This window comes from Battus philenor, unplaced genomic scaffold, assembly GCF_028537555.1.
Source record: "Battus philenor isolate CCGP_79_NKW_IND1 unplaced genomic scaffold, ilBatPhil1.0.hap1 SCAF_5, whole genome shotgun sequence".
Classification (NCBI taxonomy): domain Eukaryota; kingdom Metazoa; phylum Arthropoda; class Insecta; order Lepidoptera; family Papilionidae; genus Battus; species Battus philenor.
The window spans coordinates 8,616,407-8,632,954 of NW_027181715.1; the positions used below are offsets into that span (position 1 = coordinate 8,616,407).

At 30.9% G+C, this 16,548-nt stretch overlaps 2 protein-coding genes across 3 annotated transcripts; one reads left to right on the forward strand and one right to left on the reverse strand.

Moving 5' to 3' along the window:
* Positions 1–607: 607 nt before the first annotated feature.
* Positions 608–4,695, reverse strand: LOC137929608 (zinc finger protein Xfin-like). 2 transcript variants are annotated; one of them, XM_068772637.1, is made up of 3 exons: positions 4,591–4,695; positions 4,252–4,370; positions 608–3,149 (listed from the first exon to the last, which is right to left on the reverse strand). In XM_068772637.1, exons 2-3 carry the CDS (start codon positions 4,364–4,366, stop codon positions 922–924), a joined length of 2,343 nt encoding a protein of 780 aa, XP_068628738.1. In that variant the 5' UTR covers positions 4,367–4,370; positions 4,591–4,695; the 3' UTR covers positions 608–921. The 2 variants fall into 2 exon arrangements, with proteins under 2 accessions (XP_068628738.1, XP_068628737.1); XM_068772636.1 differs by lacking the exon at positions 4,591–4,695 and adding an exon at positions 4,439–4,574.
* A 452-nt stretch (positions 4,696–5,147) lies between these two features.
* On the forward strand, positions 5,148–13,433 carry LOC137929473 (uncharacterized). The gene is made up of 9 exons (XM_068772439.1): positions 5,148–5,522; positions 6,280–6,426; positions 6,513–6,608; positions 7,642–7,758; positions 8,980–9,055; positions 9,135–9,198; positions 9,557–9,667; positions 9,972–10,030; positions 10,122–13,433. Exons 1-9 carry the CDS (start codon positions 5,236–5,238, stop codon positions 13,167–13,169), a joined length of 4,005 nt encoding a protein of 1,334 aa, XP_068628540.1. The 5' UTR covers positions 5,148–5,235; the 3' UTR covers positions 13,170–13,433.
* Positions 13,434–16,548: the final 3,115 nt, after the last annotated feature.

Here is a 16,548-nt window from a genome sequence, read left to right on the forward strand (position 1 = left end):
AAATTCGTTTATACAAAAGAATAATTTGACTTTAAAAACTTCAACCAAACTCTAGCTGGTATATCCTATTTATTTTGGCACACATTTTGATGTGAAACAGAGAAAAAATATAAAATGAAAGTCAGATGGGTATTCGCATTTTATCTTTCTCTTAAATCTAATTGCTTTCAAATCACCGTAGTTGTAAGAAACATTATTTGTTGCACTGTCTTCTACGTATTTAGTATCAAAACCTTTTAATACAACTTTTTAAAGCAACTAATTACTTTCCGAGATTACAACGAAGATATAAACACAATATTGTAAGAAATAATTTTTTTCTTTAGTAAAATCACAATACAAAATCTTCAAAATTTATCATTTAAAGATTATCAAAAAACAATGTTTAGGATTTATGATACTATAAACGTCCGTTATATAGCACTATTTACATTTACAGAATAAATATAATAAAAATAAAATTACTCTTATATTTTTCAAATCAATACTATTAATTTCTGCATGTTTAGAAAAATGCAATTCAAATTCTTCGGTAGAAGCCTGAAATATATTTTTAAACCTCTTAATAGAATACAAATAATCCATATAATTAATTTAATAACAGTACTGTTGCTTAAAATCAAGAAATTAATTAAAAACTATATTTTCTATTACAGAGGATAATTGTGTTGGATTATATATTATTTAAAATAAACCAGTTATATGTTATTAATGTTAGGCAAGTTCAATGTTGATTAAACTGAGAAAGTGGATTAATAGAACATTGGTACTTATACATTATCAAATCATGATTACCCTGTTGAATAACCCGCCTTTTAATTGCATTTTCTTTTTTATGTATGTATATCTATATATATATATATATATATATATATATATTGATTTAAATTATATTAGCAAATTTGGTTTTGTATCTGAAACCTACTCCATTACAGCCATAGGTACAATTTGAATTTGCTTAAGTTGAATATTTTTATTTTTCAACCTGTAATTATGATAGTTCATGTGTAGTTTATACCCCTGTTCCGAAAACTTCGTATTGCATTTTAAGCATGTTTTATATTCACCAACGCCGCACTTATGTCTTAACTTCGAAATCATATTTGCAAAATATACTTCGCAGGTATTGCAATGAGGGAATTCTGGTAACGGAGGGTGAATTAGCTGCCTACTCTTCAAGTCATAAAATTTGAAGTCTTGTAATGTCAAACTTGGTTTTCCTTGATGTATCCTTCCATGTGAAGAAATACCAGTCTGTGATATTATAAGGCCACATAATATACATGTTGCTGGAAGTACATTAGTGCATTCACCATTTTTATGCATCAGAAAATTTCGACCATTATTTACAAAACATTTACAAGTATTGCAATAGTATATCTTGAGCCATTTATTATCCCATATTTTATTACTTGTTGTAGTTTTATTAAAGTAACCCTTGGAACTTTTGATCTCTTTTTTCTTGTCCATAATATTTTGCTTATAAATTACTTCTGTTTGTACAGTGATAAATGATGATGGCGTGATAATATTTCTTCTATGATGGTCTTTATGAGTAATTATCAATTTGGTATCAATTAGAATATTACATATTTTACACATAATATGATTGTGTGGATTGGTTCCACAGACTGAAAAATGCTCCATAAACATATCTTCTTCAAAATGTACAGTACATTTGGGACAATTGTATAAAATGACCTGTATAGACTCAGATATGCCATAAACAGTGAAACCCTTTGTTAGAAAATGTTGTTGTTTATGAAATAATTCATCATTCTTTTTGAAAATTCGATTACATAGTAAACATTTCCAATTGATTAAAATTTCCATATGACTTGAATGATCAGACGCAAGCTGAGAATTTAAAAAATGAATATCACACCTATTACACCTGAACAGAGCAGATTTTAAAATGCCTTTAACACTGCTCCTTCCAGCTAATGAAATTAAAGATGGGTTGTTTTGATCAGAGTTTGTTTGCAAAGATGTTTTGCAATTTTTATTTAACTTTTGTCTTTCCTTATCTTTGGTTGATAATTTTGTAAGTGTTTTTGTTACTGTATAAAACAGTAACTTGCTGTGCACTTTATGAATATGTGAATTATAAGATGTAATTTTTGTAAATTCAGATGGACAAAAGTTGCACTTTGGATCATAGGGAATCCCTTTTAATGGAGTATTTCTCAATAGTTTATGTTTCTTCAGTAAATGGTTAGAACCGAATTTACGGTCTCTAAAATAATAAGAACAAATTGGACATCTGTATACTAACATTGTTAACTCAGAATTAAAGGACTTATTGTTTTTATTTTGGGTAGTGTCAATTTTTGTTTCCTTTTTAAGAATTTTTGACTCAGTATGAAATATTTGATTTACTGTCTTATTCTCTTTATTAATAATCTTTTCATCATTTTTTGTCTGAAGGGATTCATATAGATGTTCAATAAGTAATTGCATGTTGGGAAATAATAGATTACAATGAAAGCATGATTTTGAATAATTCTGAGTCACATTTTCATAATTTCTGAGAGAATTTTTGATCCCATTATTTTTTATCGTGTTTACTTTGCATTTCTTATTAACTCTATTTCTTAAAAAGTGGATATTTCTCTTATGTTTATATAATCCTGAAAGTGAGGCAAAAGTTTTCTCACAAACACTGCATGTTAGTTTAATAGTCTTTGTAACTTGGATTTCACTACATTTTGATTTGATATTTAAATCAGATTTTTTATCAGTAGACACACTATGCAACAACTTTTTATGTGTTGCATAACAATTTTCGTTTGAAAAGAGTGTTGAGCAAATATCACAGTATTTGTTACAAGTACTTAAATATGGTCTCAAGTTTATTAAAATAATTCTTGCATTATACAGTTTTTCAATAGAATCACAATCCTCCTTTGGGTCAAAGTTAATTTTTGATCCCAGTATTATTTTGTTCTTTAAGGGAGGTGAGACATTTTTTCTACCATATACATTATTTTTTCTATCATGTGGCTTAATGAAATTTTTGGTATTATCTAAATTTTCATATTTTATTAGCATTTTATCACTGTTTGAATGCAGAGTTATGGCAGAACTGTTTGAATAATCACAAAAATTTTGTCTTTCTTGTTTGTTAACATTATTTAACAACAAAGATTCTGAAAAAAAAAACACTTTTCATTAATAAAATAAGAAAATAACCCAAATTTACAAAAATTTAACACAACTAGCACATATTTTTAAGCAGTAGAAATTGTTTATAATTCGTAATTAAAGGGAATAAATATTATTAACAATTTTGTGGTTTTGTCTCAATCTAATCCAATAATTTTTTTTATAAGTGGACTTTTCATCAGCTTTTAACAAATATTCCTTAACACTGAAACAAAATTAATTGCCTAATACATAAATTTTCTAGGCTACTGGCATTAGTCATATTAACATAACAGAGATTATAATCGACCATGGTGTAGAAAAAAACTGAATAATTTGTATTTTACATTTATGTTGGACCCATTTGTTATGCAAATCAGCAATTGACAATAATGCACTAACTAGAAGTTACTTTGCCAACTTGGAAATTTTAATATGTAAATCAATATGATAAAAATATATAAGTATTTGAGACCTTATAAATTTAATTATTAAGGGATGTAAGTTACCTATAAAATTACTTATGACAACAATAAGTAAATTTATTAAAAACAACTATTAAAATAAATAATCAGAACTCATAATAGTTTGTGCAAAAAAAAATTTCTTTAAATGATTTTTTTATTTTTAATGCACAGAAAAACTTTGTGAGTTAATAATTACACCATTTAAATAAAAAGACTATTTCAGACAAATTTATACATAAATATATAAAATACAGGTTAATTGTATAATGGAGCTATAAAATTAATCAAGTAGATGTTTTTACTATACATTAACAATTCTTATTGACTATATAAAGTCAACTGGGAATATAGCAATAATAGATGATCATATTTTTCCTTTATATTATTTTTAAAACCAAATTATAGGTTGTTTGATGACATAAATGGTTGCTGAGGACATAACAAAATATTACAAAAACAAAATCAAACAATACTAACTATTGGGGACAAGAATTAAAAAAGATATCAATATAGAACTGTTTGTAAGAAATTCTTCCTGATCGGTAACAAATACAAAAAGACTATTAAGGTTTAATACCAAGAGAAAATGATTTCGTCGAGCCCTATTTCATTCATGTACATAAATAAGAAATAAACTAACCATCAGGATATTCTCTCAAAATTTCCTTTTTTACGATTGTCAAATCTGGAAAAATACTTTTGATGTTAGGATTGTCCAAAACATCGTGTTCGTCGATGTCAATATCATCAGCCATTTCCCTGAAAAATAAGACAGTTACAAAAATTTTGAAAATTCTCAAGACATAGTTTAATTCACTTATATATACCTTTTATATTTGTAATCGTAAACTAAACCTAAATTAGTATTTTTCAGCGTTAACTCGCATTCGTCATTTTCATGTTAATATTACTGTATATTGTTTTCGAAGAAATCTGTAATGTCTGTACTTAGATGTTAGATTTGACACAAAGATCTTACAGCAATTGTATTGTTTTCTTGCAGACCGTGCAAGAACGTATATGTTATATGTTTTTAATAAAATAACATCACTTTCTTGTTGATAAAAACTATTTTGTAAATAAACCCGTCTCTACCCTTATAACTGTTAACGAATACATGATACCACAGAGTAGTTAAGAGAATTTAAAGGTGTAGAGTAAAAAAAATATCTCTTATCTAATATCTTAGATGGTTTACGTTTACCTAATCCATAAGATGTAAGTACACGTGGTGGCAAAAATGTATAATTCATACTGCCGTAAAAATAATTTTTTACAAATATTCGCAACTTCTATATTTAGGAAAAATGCGAACAATCTTCTTTTAGCGAGAAGTGTACACCGAAATTTAAGAATGAAATTTAAAAAAAAAATTGTATTTGAAAATAGTTTGCGCCACTAAATATTTTTATAAATAATTATGGTGAACATTGTACCTGTTTCTGTGGCAAATATACCCGTCTCTACATCGTTTCTAGTTTCCCCCCTTTACTCTACCTCACCTCACAGCTGATCAAATGTCAATTGTCAAGAAAATGGAGTTTTGTAACGCATAATAAATTATGTTAAAATAATTTCAATATGAAATCGATTAATACAATTTTTAAAATTTGTGTGGGCTAGAATGGACAATACGACTCCATTTCAACCTTGGGCCACTGACAATAATACAAAAAATGTTAAAACAGAAAGAGAATTAGTGGATGACGCGAAACTTCATCGGGAAAATGTCAATCATCCAAAACATAGGCAAACTGCGTCTTACGATAAAGAGAGTGTCGTTGTTCCAATCAGTTCTCCAGAGCCATCGACTGTATCAGGAACTGACATTAGTCCTGGAGCCAGTAAACAGTCTAAGATGGACACGAGTAAAATAACTTCAATGCAACATATCGTGGAGAATACTCTCAGGTACTGCATACAAATTTATGAAGCCAAGGGTTTCTCTGCTCTACAATAAATAGTCATGAAATTAAATTTTGCCTTATTCCTAAACCTAATTCAGGTATAAGAATAAAAAAATTAAAAACTTTGTACACATTTGAAGGAAATTAATATTGTTATGATATTGAGATAGTTTCTTTAATTAACATTATATGGTGCTGAACAATAATTCAGGTTTATTTCCATGCATATTAAATAATCCATCCCCAAATATTACATATATCACCCCCATAAATAGGTGGTAAATATATAACAACTCAATGATAATACATAACAATGCAATGTTTACTTGTGGTAATTAAAACTTGTGTATTCTTTTACATCAGTTTCACAAATATTTTGTTACTGTGAGTTCTCTTATGGAAATTACATATATAATATTATTCTAGTTCTTACCTTTTTAATATAAATAATTCATTGATTTATATAAGAATCAAATAAATTAAATTACCAAGGAACAATACTGAAATTAAAAATATAAAGATATTGATAATGGGATTTAAAATCTTTATCTTAAACTGCTTAATCTAATATTAATTGGTTTCAGTGTATGTAATAGAATACTGATTCTTATATGAATTATTTTACATTTTGTTAATAATATCAGTTTATTGTGAAATTATTTACAAATTTTTGTCACTGTTAAACTGTTTTATACACTATAATTGCCAATGATAAATTAATCTAATGATCATGTATCTTATCATAATTTAATATTTTACAGCCAAGAGGGCCGGCAAAGGGTGACACAATTGTTAGAAGCAGTAGAGACTTTAAGTGGTCCTGAAAAACTTTTATTGTATCTTCGTTTGCCTACGGGCATACCTATGCATGATCCTTTGAAGCAACCAGTTAATCCATTAGGATCACGGTATGAAATTTAACATATTCACATAACAATAATAGTTATTGGTCAACTTTGTTGGGATTATTAAATAAATGTACACTTATTTTCAGAGCTGAACTTCAACAAACTGTAACATGGATACAGACACATTTAGAAGTCGATCCTGATGTTTCCCTACCAAAGCAAGATGTTTATGATGAATATATGTAAGTTGTTTTAATATATTATAAAGCCATTTATATAATAAAATGTTAGCTTAAAAAATAGATGACAAATTTAATGTCTAGCCATTATTAGTAATGTATTTTATACTTTGTCTTATGAAAGAAATTGGATATTTGTTACATATTTGTTACATGTTATAGTAATTTTAGCTAAGAAATTATGGAAGTGGATTCAATTCAATGCTAATAGAAAAATTGACAAAGAGAAATATTTGTGAAATCCATCTGTCCATAACCAGGTGCAGTTTGTTGTCTCACTCACACAAATAGATACCAATCTCACTGGCCCATTCACATCCTAGGATTTAATTGAAAGAAAGGTGTTAATAACCTTAACTTGATCAAAGTATTCATATTGTATTTAAAACTATTTCTACCTAGGGTGTTGTAGCATATTCTACTGTAACTCCTAATTTCAATCATATAACTAAATTATCTAAAATGGCCTGGACCATGAGACTAAGAATAATTTTAAATGAATATTGATAACTTTCCTTATAATATTTATGTTGCTAAATATTTGTGTGTTTTAGGTTGTCTGTTATTGAAAAAATCTATATATAATGAATAAATTAGGTTTGGGCAGGATTATGTTAGCTTATATAATATTTATTTACTCTTTTTTTGAACATACTTCTATTCTCTAAGAAATAATTAAAGATATATGTTACACAGTTACACAAAAAATATGCAGTACAAAGAAATTGCATTCTGCAAAGAAACTGTCTTTTCACAGAATGCAATTTCTTTTAAACAATCTTCATTATAGTTTTATACATTTTCATTATAATAGTTTTGTTACTCCATCCTAGCCTTCTAATTTTAATTTCGGTCATCTATATACGATATCAAAGGCAATTCTTAATGAATAATGGGTTCTTAAAATATAATAAATAGTGTTTCATCACTATTTACAAATTTGAAATCTTGTAATTACTAAGCTGACGAATTTTCTAATTTTGCTGTGTATAACTTAAGTATTATGTACATTTCTGTTGTATCTATTTTCTTCCAGAGCACATTGTATGAGTAGTAACATGAAGCCTTTATCGACAGCTGATTTTGGTAAAGTTATGAAGCAAGTTTATCCAAGCGTACGTCCCCGTCGTTTAGGAACACGCGGTAACTCGAGGTTTGTTGTCTGTTTTAATTTATTATTTTAAAATTGTTATAAAATAGGTCTATAGTGCAGCACTACACAAAATGTTTTAGTACAAAAATCTATATTAACACTTCTACACTCTTGACACTTGAACTGTTTCTATGTTTCATCAAATCCAAATTTTTATTAAATTGTAGTGCTATCGAAACCGCTATTACGCGCCTTACGTACGCTCGCGGTAAGATGGGGTGGAGTATTAGCAGTTCCATACCATCACTTTGCATTCTTGGCCACTTTCCCTCGGCGAGACGGGGTGGAGTATTAGCAGCTCCATGCCATCATTTTGCATTCTTGGCCACTTTCTCTCGGCGAGACGGGGTGGAGTGTTAGCAGTTCCATGCCATCACTTTGCATTCTTGGCCACTTTCCCACGGCGAGACGGGGTGGAGTATTAGCAGCTCCATGCCATCACTTTGCATTCTTAACCACTTTCCCTCGGCCCCGCCTTGCTGTGCCTTCCTAAGACGTTTTGTAGCACTGTAGTAATGTCGAACAAGAATTATGTTCCAGGTATTGTGCCATTTGGCGACGCATTAACAACTATTACAATTTTCATTTGCATAAATATTTAGAGACTGTTCATAAAAAAGTCAAAAGTACGACATATTTGTAATGTACAGTTTTATAAATAATAAAATTATGACATTAACAAAATTAAAACAAAAGCTTTTATTTAGAAATTAATTTGACCTAATATGGGTTTGTTTTGATTTTGTCAGTATGATCATGAGGGTTCAGGAGGATTGAAATCTTCAATTATCTTTTTTTTTTTTTATGACCCCCGCTATTGCGGACTTTATTAGCATTTAATTTATTCACTTAATTATTTTATTTTCATTCTCTTCTCTTTCATTCTTCACATAATCTTACATTCTGTTCTTTTATACCACAATTCTGCTTTCTTTCCCTTTTGCTCTGTTTTACCATTCTTTCATCCTCTTTTCATTTTACATTTTCTTAATTTCTAGTTTTGTTGTATCACATTTTTATCTTTATCTTTATCACAGTATAATATTATTTATTTTTACATATCTTTTTTGTTTTTGTTTGTTGATGCCTAACTTTTATTTTTTTCTATTGCATATTGTATAATTCTTTTGCAATAACTGAGGAATTCTTTCATGGTTTCTTTTCCGCCTATCAGGAGGGTATTGTCGTAATCTCCAATTATCTATTTAATTTACATTACAGGTACTGCTATGCTGGTCTTCGTAAAAAGATCAAGCTGGAAGTACCACAGTTGCCAGACTTGGGAGAATCATCCAAAGTATTAAAAACTTTTTTATCTGCTTTTATTTGACTTGCCTAATAATTGGATGTTTAATTATATGCTTAATGTTTAACAGGAACCAACAGCCACTCACAGGGAAAGCGAAAGAATTGTTTGTGACTGGGCTGAAAATAAAATTGGTAAGATCATAAGTAGTGACATGGATCACACCCACATTTACTTATTATTAACGATAATAAAAACTATTTTGAATAATGGAAAATATTTAACGAGATCCATAGAACGCCGGGGTCGCAAAATGTAAAAAACGATGTCTTTATAAAATTAAGATGATATGTTTGCAGTCTCGTTTTGACTCCCGCGGTTACAAGCTGCTGTTTAATTTTATTTATTTGTGAAATAGAGAGTTCGTAATACTAAATGACGGAACAATGAGAGCTTTGTGTAGAAACTCCCATAAAAATCTAGATGCGAAAAGAATTTATATATTGTCAACATCGGAAACGTTACTGATTAAAAATTGTATGAAACTTTCAGGTTTGAAATTTGGAAGTATAGGAGAGCTGTCGCGGCATTTGATGTCAGTGGGAGCAACTCAAAGAGCACCGATTGGGCCGGCCAGTAGTTCTCCTCCACCATTAAGTCGCGGTATGAAAATATTTATTGTTATTTGAAACTATTCTAAGAAATTATTCGTATAATGTCGTCAATGCTAAAGACCAATATAGAAGTAATACTTCGTATTTTTTTTCTTGCCAGTATTTAAAAATGTATTTTTTATATATTTCTCTGAGAGTAGAATTTGTGTAATTCATTAGGATTCAAAATCCTTTTAATTTGTTTTTATTCTCGTGCCCATTTCTTGTTTGAACTTTCGTCTTTAATCTTTTTTAACTGAATTATCACTGCATTTCAAAAACAAACTGTTAACAACATACACTTTGCATTATAGGACCTCCAGATGATGGCTCTGGGCGACAACTGATAAAACAATTGAAACGAAAGTTACAAGTTAGTATGATATTTAACTTATATTTTTATTGTAAAATTTTTATGATAATATCTACATATAAATAACTCATAATGAATATTCCTTTTCTAGACACAAGGAACACCCGGGCGACCAAAAAAAAACAAAAGCCAAGAGGTAACCGGAGAGTCCCCCCCGTCAACTTCATATGTAAGTCAGCACGCTTCTGTAAAACACGAAAGCGAAATAATTTCAGAAGCCAGCTATGGGTATCAACAACCTTATTTACCAGTTTACGATGTACGGCCACCATTTCCACCTTACGGTGCCCCACCTCGCGCTCATCCGCCGCACATGACGCCAACACCTCATTCTATATCGGTACACGAATATCGAGCAGACCCTTACGTCTTTGAACCACCTTACCCTTCGCCTGATCTAACATTACCTACCGATACGACCCACAATTTACCCATCAATCTAAGCAGTAACGCTTCTCTTGATTTATCTACTGAACGCACCGAACTGCAACGGCGTAGACCTCCAGAACCGCCACCGTCTCGACTTCCACTTCCCGGTAAAAAGCTTATACTTGAAACTTACCAGAGTGAAACACAGGCTAGCTCTCCTCGTTCTTCCCAAACCGATACGCGTCAAACACACCATGTCACTGAAGAATTTCCGAGATCAGAGTATTTGCCGAAAAAGATGAGAGCCGCTGAAATTATGGGTGGCAAGTTGGCTGCAGCCAGACAAGCATTGTCTACTACTGAAACTGCTTCATCATCGACTTCTGTTATTACCGATACATCTTCTCTTTCCGAGGTTGGTTTTTTAGAGGATCCAAAAAACTTAACGAGCCGGTCCAAAAGCACCGCCGCGGCGCTGGCTCGGGAGGAACAGGAGGCGGCGAGTCCGACACAGCCGGTGAAAGCTCTGACGCCTAAGTGCGAACGCCCCAAATTACGTAAATTATACTATCGAACGAAGGCGCCTTCCCCCAGTAAAACTGATTTACCAGAACAAAACACCTCGCCAGACTCATGTTGCGGCTTAGTGGATATTAAAACTGGTATGATATGCGAAGAAAAACATTCAGAAATTTTAAACAGAGAGAGGGTAATTAGTATATGTAATATAGATAAACACGATCTCGACGATTATCTTAATGAAGGTAATAGTCAGGAGCACGAGGAAGAATTATTGCAATATTTTAACCACCGCGATACCGACCACGATGCTTCGATGCAGACCAATTCGAATGTCAATGCAGCACCGTTTTCAGAAACAAGCCAAGACCCGCAAGACGAACATAGCCAAGGAAAAAGTGAAAAAATATCACAATTGCGAGAACTATTAGCAAAGAATTTGAAAAGTCAAAATGGCTCACAGAACGTTACGACAAACCAAGATATCCATTTGCCAGTAGATTCGACGCAAGAAACGTTAGATAAATCAAATGTTAACGAAGGAGCTTTTAAACCGATTGCTGGAACTAATGTAACAGATATGCTGAATGGTTCAGCTATGCCAAATCCGGTTGAAATCAATAGTAATAACAAACATTGTTCAAATTCTAATAACAGTGCTTCTGTGGCACTAGAAACGGGTACTCCAAATACGTTAGTTGGTCAAATTGATGGAACTCATCTTTATAACGGCAATTGTCACGAACCGCAGAGCCCTACAACGAGAACTCAGCAATACGAATTTGTACCGATATCAGACGCATGTCATTCACCTGGTAATTTTCATTGTAAATCACCTTTAGGATTTGGTGACAGAGGGCATAGTCCATCAAAAATTAACAAATCAGTGATCATGGGAGGGTCCCTGCAAACCTCTCCAATTTCACACAGTACAGCTGCGAGTCCTTTTGTAAGTCCCAGAAATACACCAGTACCTAGGTCTCGCCTGTGTTCTAGGCCGACTCCTAAACTTAATGGAAGGAAAAGGCGAAATCCTCTATCACTTGGGATGTCTGATTCATGTAATAAGCAATTTGCGGTCCCCAACGAGCAAAAGTTTGTGACTAAAACATCGGTTCCGGGTTCTAATGTTAAATATTGTCAGCCGATGTCAGCGCCTCCATCGCCAAATATAATTACTCAATATAAAAATCAAATGCTACAAAATACTTCCTTTATGTCAAATGGCACTAGCAACGTGTGCTTAAATTTTGTCCCTAACTCACTATTTCGAGAAAATGTGAACGGAGATTTAGCTCAACCTTTATCCGCCGATCCTTTATCGAGAGAAGTAAGTCAATTCTTCCAAGAACCAGTAAGTTATGGTTTGAGTCTGGATACTTCATACAGATCTCAGTCTGTACCTCTCAAACCTGGAATGAATAATATCGGTGTGTTAAGCTTTAACACTACTCCTGTTGGATCAGTACCTCCGACACCAGTACCGAATGAATTTAGTGACTTTGGCTCGCTTGCTGACACCTGTGATATATCTAGGGCGGGCCTAAATTCAGAAACATTAGATAAAATTTATGATGCAATAGATAGTAGTAATGACGTACTTAATACCGGTGCAACGCCGAGTCTTTTGAGCTCCAATGACACTTTAAGCAATGGTTGTGATACGATGCCCGAACAACAAATATTAACCGATGACCAATTAAACTCCTTTATCCCCACAAGTAGTGAACTACTCGATAGAACGAGTCAATTTAATGCGTTTGGTAACGATGCTGCGTCTACCGACAACGTCGAGGAATTTTTAAAAAGAACTAATAGTATTGAATTAGATTTATCTGATTTAGTCCCGGATAAGAGTAAATACTATACGTCGCGTTCGGTACCGAGTACACCGCTGCCGTACAAACGTACGGTTCCCAATTTACAAATCGATTCTCGGCGTTCTCGGGAGTTGTTTTCAGCAGATAATTATTCTAATGGTCCCAACGGTATATCCTCCAAGTCTGTACCATCGACACCGCAACTTGCTGAAGAAAGAAGTGTTTTTAGTTACAGCAACAGAGATTTTCTAATTAATGGCAACTCTGTGGAAATTTGTGGATCGACACAAATTCAAAATATTGTAGATAATGATCAGGGTCTCTCGTCGCCACTGGACATGCTCCGTGAAGACATATTAGCACCATTAACCTCATCCGACTTGTTGGCAGATCTTGATAAAATGGACGGCACTCCATACGTTGACCTCTAGTCAACCAATTACTTGACGCGTAGTTTTTTAATTTGTACAGCCATATACCAAAATGTTTGGATATATCTTCGGAGTACAATATAATATTTTTGCCTTCAGTGAAGGTTAACATGTATTCATACGTGTGTAACGTAGTTTAAAATAAAATATGGATCGCACACTCCCTAATACCAGAGTCAATAAAATGCACCATATTATTGTGATAGTTGTAAAATGAATTATTATTATTATTAACGTCTTCATTTTACTTGGATTTTTTAGAAACGAGTTTTCTTTAAAAAAAAATCTGGAATTGCCTATATGAAGTGTATATTGCAGTTAAATAAACATTTTCTCTGGATAATACTTTTCTTTTGGAACTGTAATAGTTAGCTAGAGGCTGTAACAATACCTTTTAGAGTTGACCTGGTATGTGCCTCATGACAATACACATGCTTATTGTAAGTTTGATTGACATTGACATCGAAATTTTGATAATTATGTACTTTATGTATAGGGTGATGCAATCAATTTTAATTATCTGATATAATATATTAGGTAATAAATTCCATCAAGAGGATAAATATACTTGTTAAAGCTATCTAGTATACACAGACCAACCCAGCGTGCCAAGCACGCTTAGAAATTGTAATTGGTTTTCTTAAGATATAGATAGTATATAGTTTATTATAAATGAATTTATTGTAAGTTAGCACAAAGATTTAATATATTTTATTATCGCATAGGAGTTTTACTCTTATATACTAAATTTACATTTACTGCATTTAATGTGGTATGAAATTTTTAGATTTTATCGTTATAATGGCTACAGAGAGCTTATAAATAATCTATGAAATCAATTTTTATTAAGTATTAATCTTAGATTCAATAACAAGGCCGACCTAAAAACTATCATCTCAGAACTGAAGCCATTATAATGGAGCTCTTGAGTTACACTAGCAAATTGAATTTGAAACATATAGCGCTGATGTCAATAAAATAAACAAAATAAACTAGAATGAAAGTAAAATCTTATCCGCACATTTGTTATTGATACTGTAAACTGGTATAGAGTAAAAAAATCACTAGGACATCTTAGTATTTTACGTCACTAATAATTTATTTGTGGCTGATGTTTTTGTTAACTACGATAAATAGGTAAACAAGAATTCCATCAATTATTATAAAATAACTTTCGTACAACTGTCTCATCACCGACACATAAAGAAAATTATTTAAAAAATTTTGTCACTTTATTAACACAATAGTTTTCCAATATAAATGTAAAAATATAATAACAATAAAAAATATTTAAGCCCCATCAAAAGGATGCATCAAATTAAATTTATTTATTTGGTTGCGAAACTGCAATATTGATTGTTTTTGTAAATATTATGTATTGAAAACACTGCTTTTAATTTTCTCTAAGAATAAAACTACAGCATACATTTCTTCGCGCTGACGTCAACATCGAAATGTAAATTCAAGGTCAGCCTTAGGAAACAAACATCCCAGCTAAATTCATTCGCGATGACATTAAATTTTAAAATCGATTATGAATATGTTTTTGCCACCTTTTATTTTTATTTTGTATATTAAATTAATTGCGATGTAATAATAATATTGTTATAATATATTGTTAATTTTCTTAAATATATTGTATTGTTTTCGTTAATGATTCAGGATGATAATTTGTAATTGATTTCTTGTATTTGTGCCTACTTATTGGATATGCTATACATACCTACCTTCGAATGCTAAAAACGATTGTAAGGATTAGAGTACAAATGAGACACTGATTTGACAGGGATATTACATACATTTATATAAGTGAAACCGAAGACTGTAATAAAGTTTGTAAATATTTTCACCTTGAAGGAAATAATTTTGAAAAGATATTGTCTCGCGGCGTAGATATACTCCATCATAAAACTGGTATGTTTATTCCAATTTGGTGCAACTTACCAAATAATTTGTACCTAATTATTGTTAGTGTACATTATTGTAATTAAGAGTGTAAATATTTCATTTTTGTGTTACTTTGATGTAATGCATTATCACGCCAGTAACATCCATCATACCTTTCATATTATACGTTTTAAATACCAAGAGTTTATTAAGGTTATAAGGCCCAAACCATCACTTTTTGTTACATTGTTATGTATGTCAAAAGAAATATAAAAACGTATCGGTAATTTTTAAGGTACATGTCAATGAATTCATGAAATGTATAAGGTTTTTCATCATAAACATAGTGTCGCTAGTGAGAAATTTATTTTTATTGGGTTTAATCGTACTAACTTTTTCAAGACATATCTGTATCAAAAATATTAAAAAAAAAACAATGCGTTCGTAAATTCAGTGTAAAGTTAATATTCCCTGAATTTGTTTAGATATATAAACAATTTTGTTAATTTAAAATTCTCTTAAGTTAACGTCCTTTGTGAAATGATATAAGGAAATATATTTTATCATTAAAACATGTACGAGGATGAAGATATATATGTGCAAACTATTGGCCAAAAACTTATTTCGCTACAAAGAAATTCAACTATCAAGGTAAAAAAATATACAACAAAATTATTAATAAAATTTGGAGGCTAAATGTCATTATATTAAATAATGAATTCGACAAAATTCGGACGATTTTATTTAATGTTATTTACAAATTAAAAATATTTCGTGTTTCATAAAAAAATAATACAGTAAGACCTCGCTCAACGCGTAAAATACGTTGCATCAAAGTAGAGCATAATACGACATAAGTATTTTCTCTAACTTTTAAGAATTGTTAAGTCATTCACAATGGTTGTCCTGATTGTTGAAGTTGCCAAATTCAATGCAGCACCAATTTGAGATTGACGTTTCTTCTAATCTTCTAATTACTTACATTTTCATTATCACCCACGATAAAACTGTATTAAACGTATTATGTAAATTTATACTTACAGCAATGTCAATAAATGTTTCAAATTCCAAAAATGCGTCTGTTCTGCACAGCAGTAAACAAGAAACACAACCACACTTTTTGGGATTATATATTTACATATTTAGAAACCTAGAGCTGCGCACAATTTCGGGGAATTCCCCGGTTGAAATAAAAGTGCTAAACCAAAACTGTTAAGCGGGGTCTTATTGAAGAGCAAATTAAGCCTTTGATTTTTATATAAATTTTATATAAAAATTAGCATTATAGGTTTTTCTAAAGGCACAGCGACAATTTTTAAAGCTTAAAAAAATTACTAATAGTAATTTTGCATTTATATGCATACTAGTAATTTTTTTATTGTTTTGTAGCATGAAATTTTTTAAGAGAAAAAATTATTACTGACATCATTGTAGAAAAAAAATTAATTTAAAATTGTTATTCCTTTGTAACATAATGCTTTGTCTCAATGAA

What these genes read in the sequence shown, in the direction of transcription:
- LOC137929608 (XM_068772637.1), bottom strand. Translation starts at nt 4,366, where the DNA reads ATGGCTGATGATATTGACATCGACGAACACGATGTTTTGGACAATCCT. An exon ending in TTTGAGAGAATATCCTGATG is followed by an intron (nt 3,150 to 4,251) that starts GTTAGTTTATTT and finishes TTTTTTTTTCAG; the next exon opens with AATCTTTGTTGTTAAATAAT.
- LOC137929473 (XM_068772439.1), top strand. Translation starts at nt 5,236, where the DNA reads ATGGACAATACGACTCCATTTCAACCTTGGGCCACTGACAATAATACA. An exon ending in ATCGTGGAGAATACTCTCAG is followed by an intron (nt 5,523 to 6,279) that starts GTACTGCATACA and finishes AATATTTTACAG; the next exon opens with CCAAGAGGGCCGGCAAAGGG. An exon ending in TCCTCCACCATTAAGTCGCG is followed by an intron (nt 9,668 to 9,971) that starts GTATGAAAATAT and finishes TTTGCATTATAG; the next exon opens with GACCTCCAGATGATGGCTCT.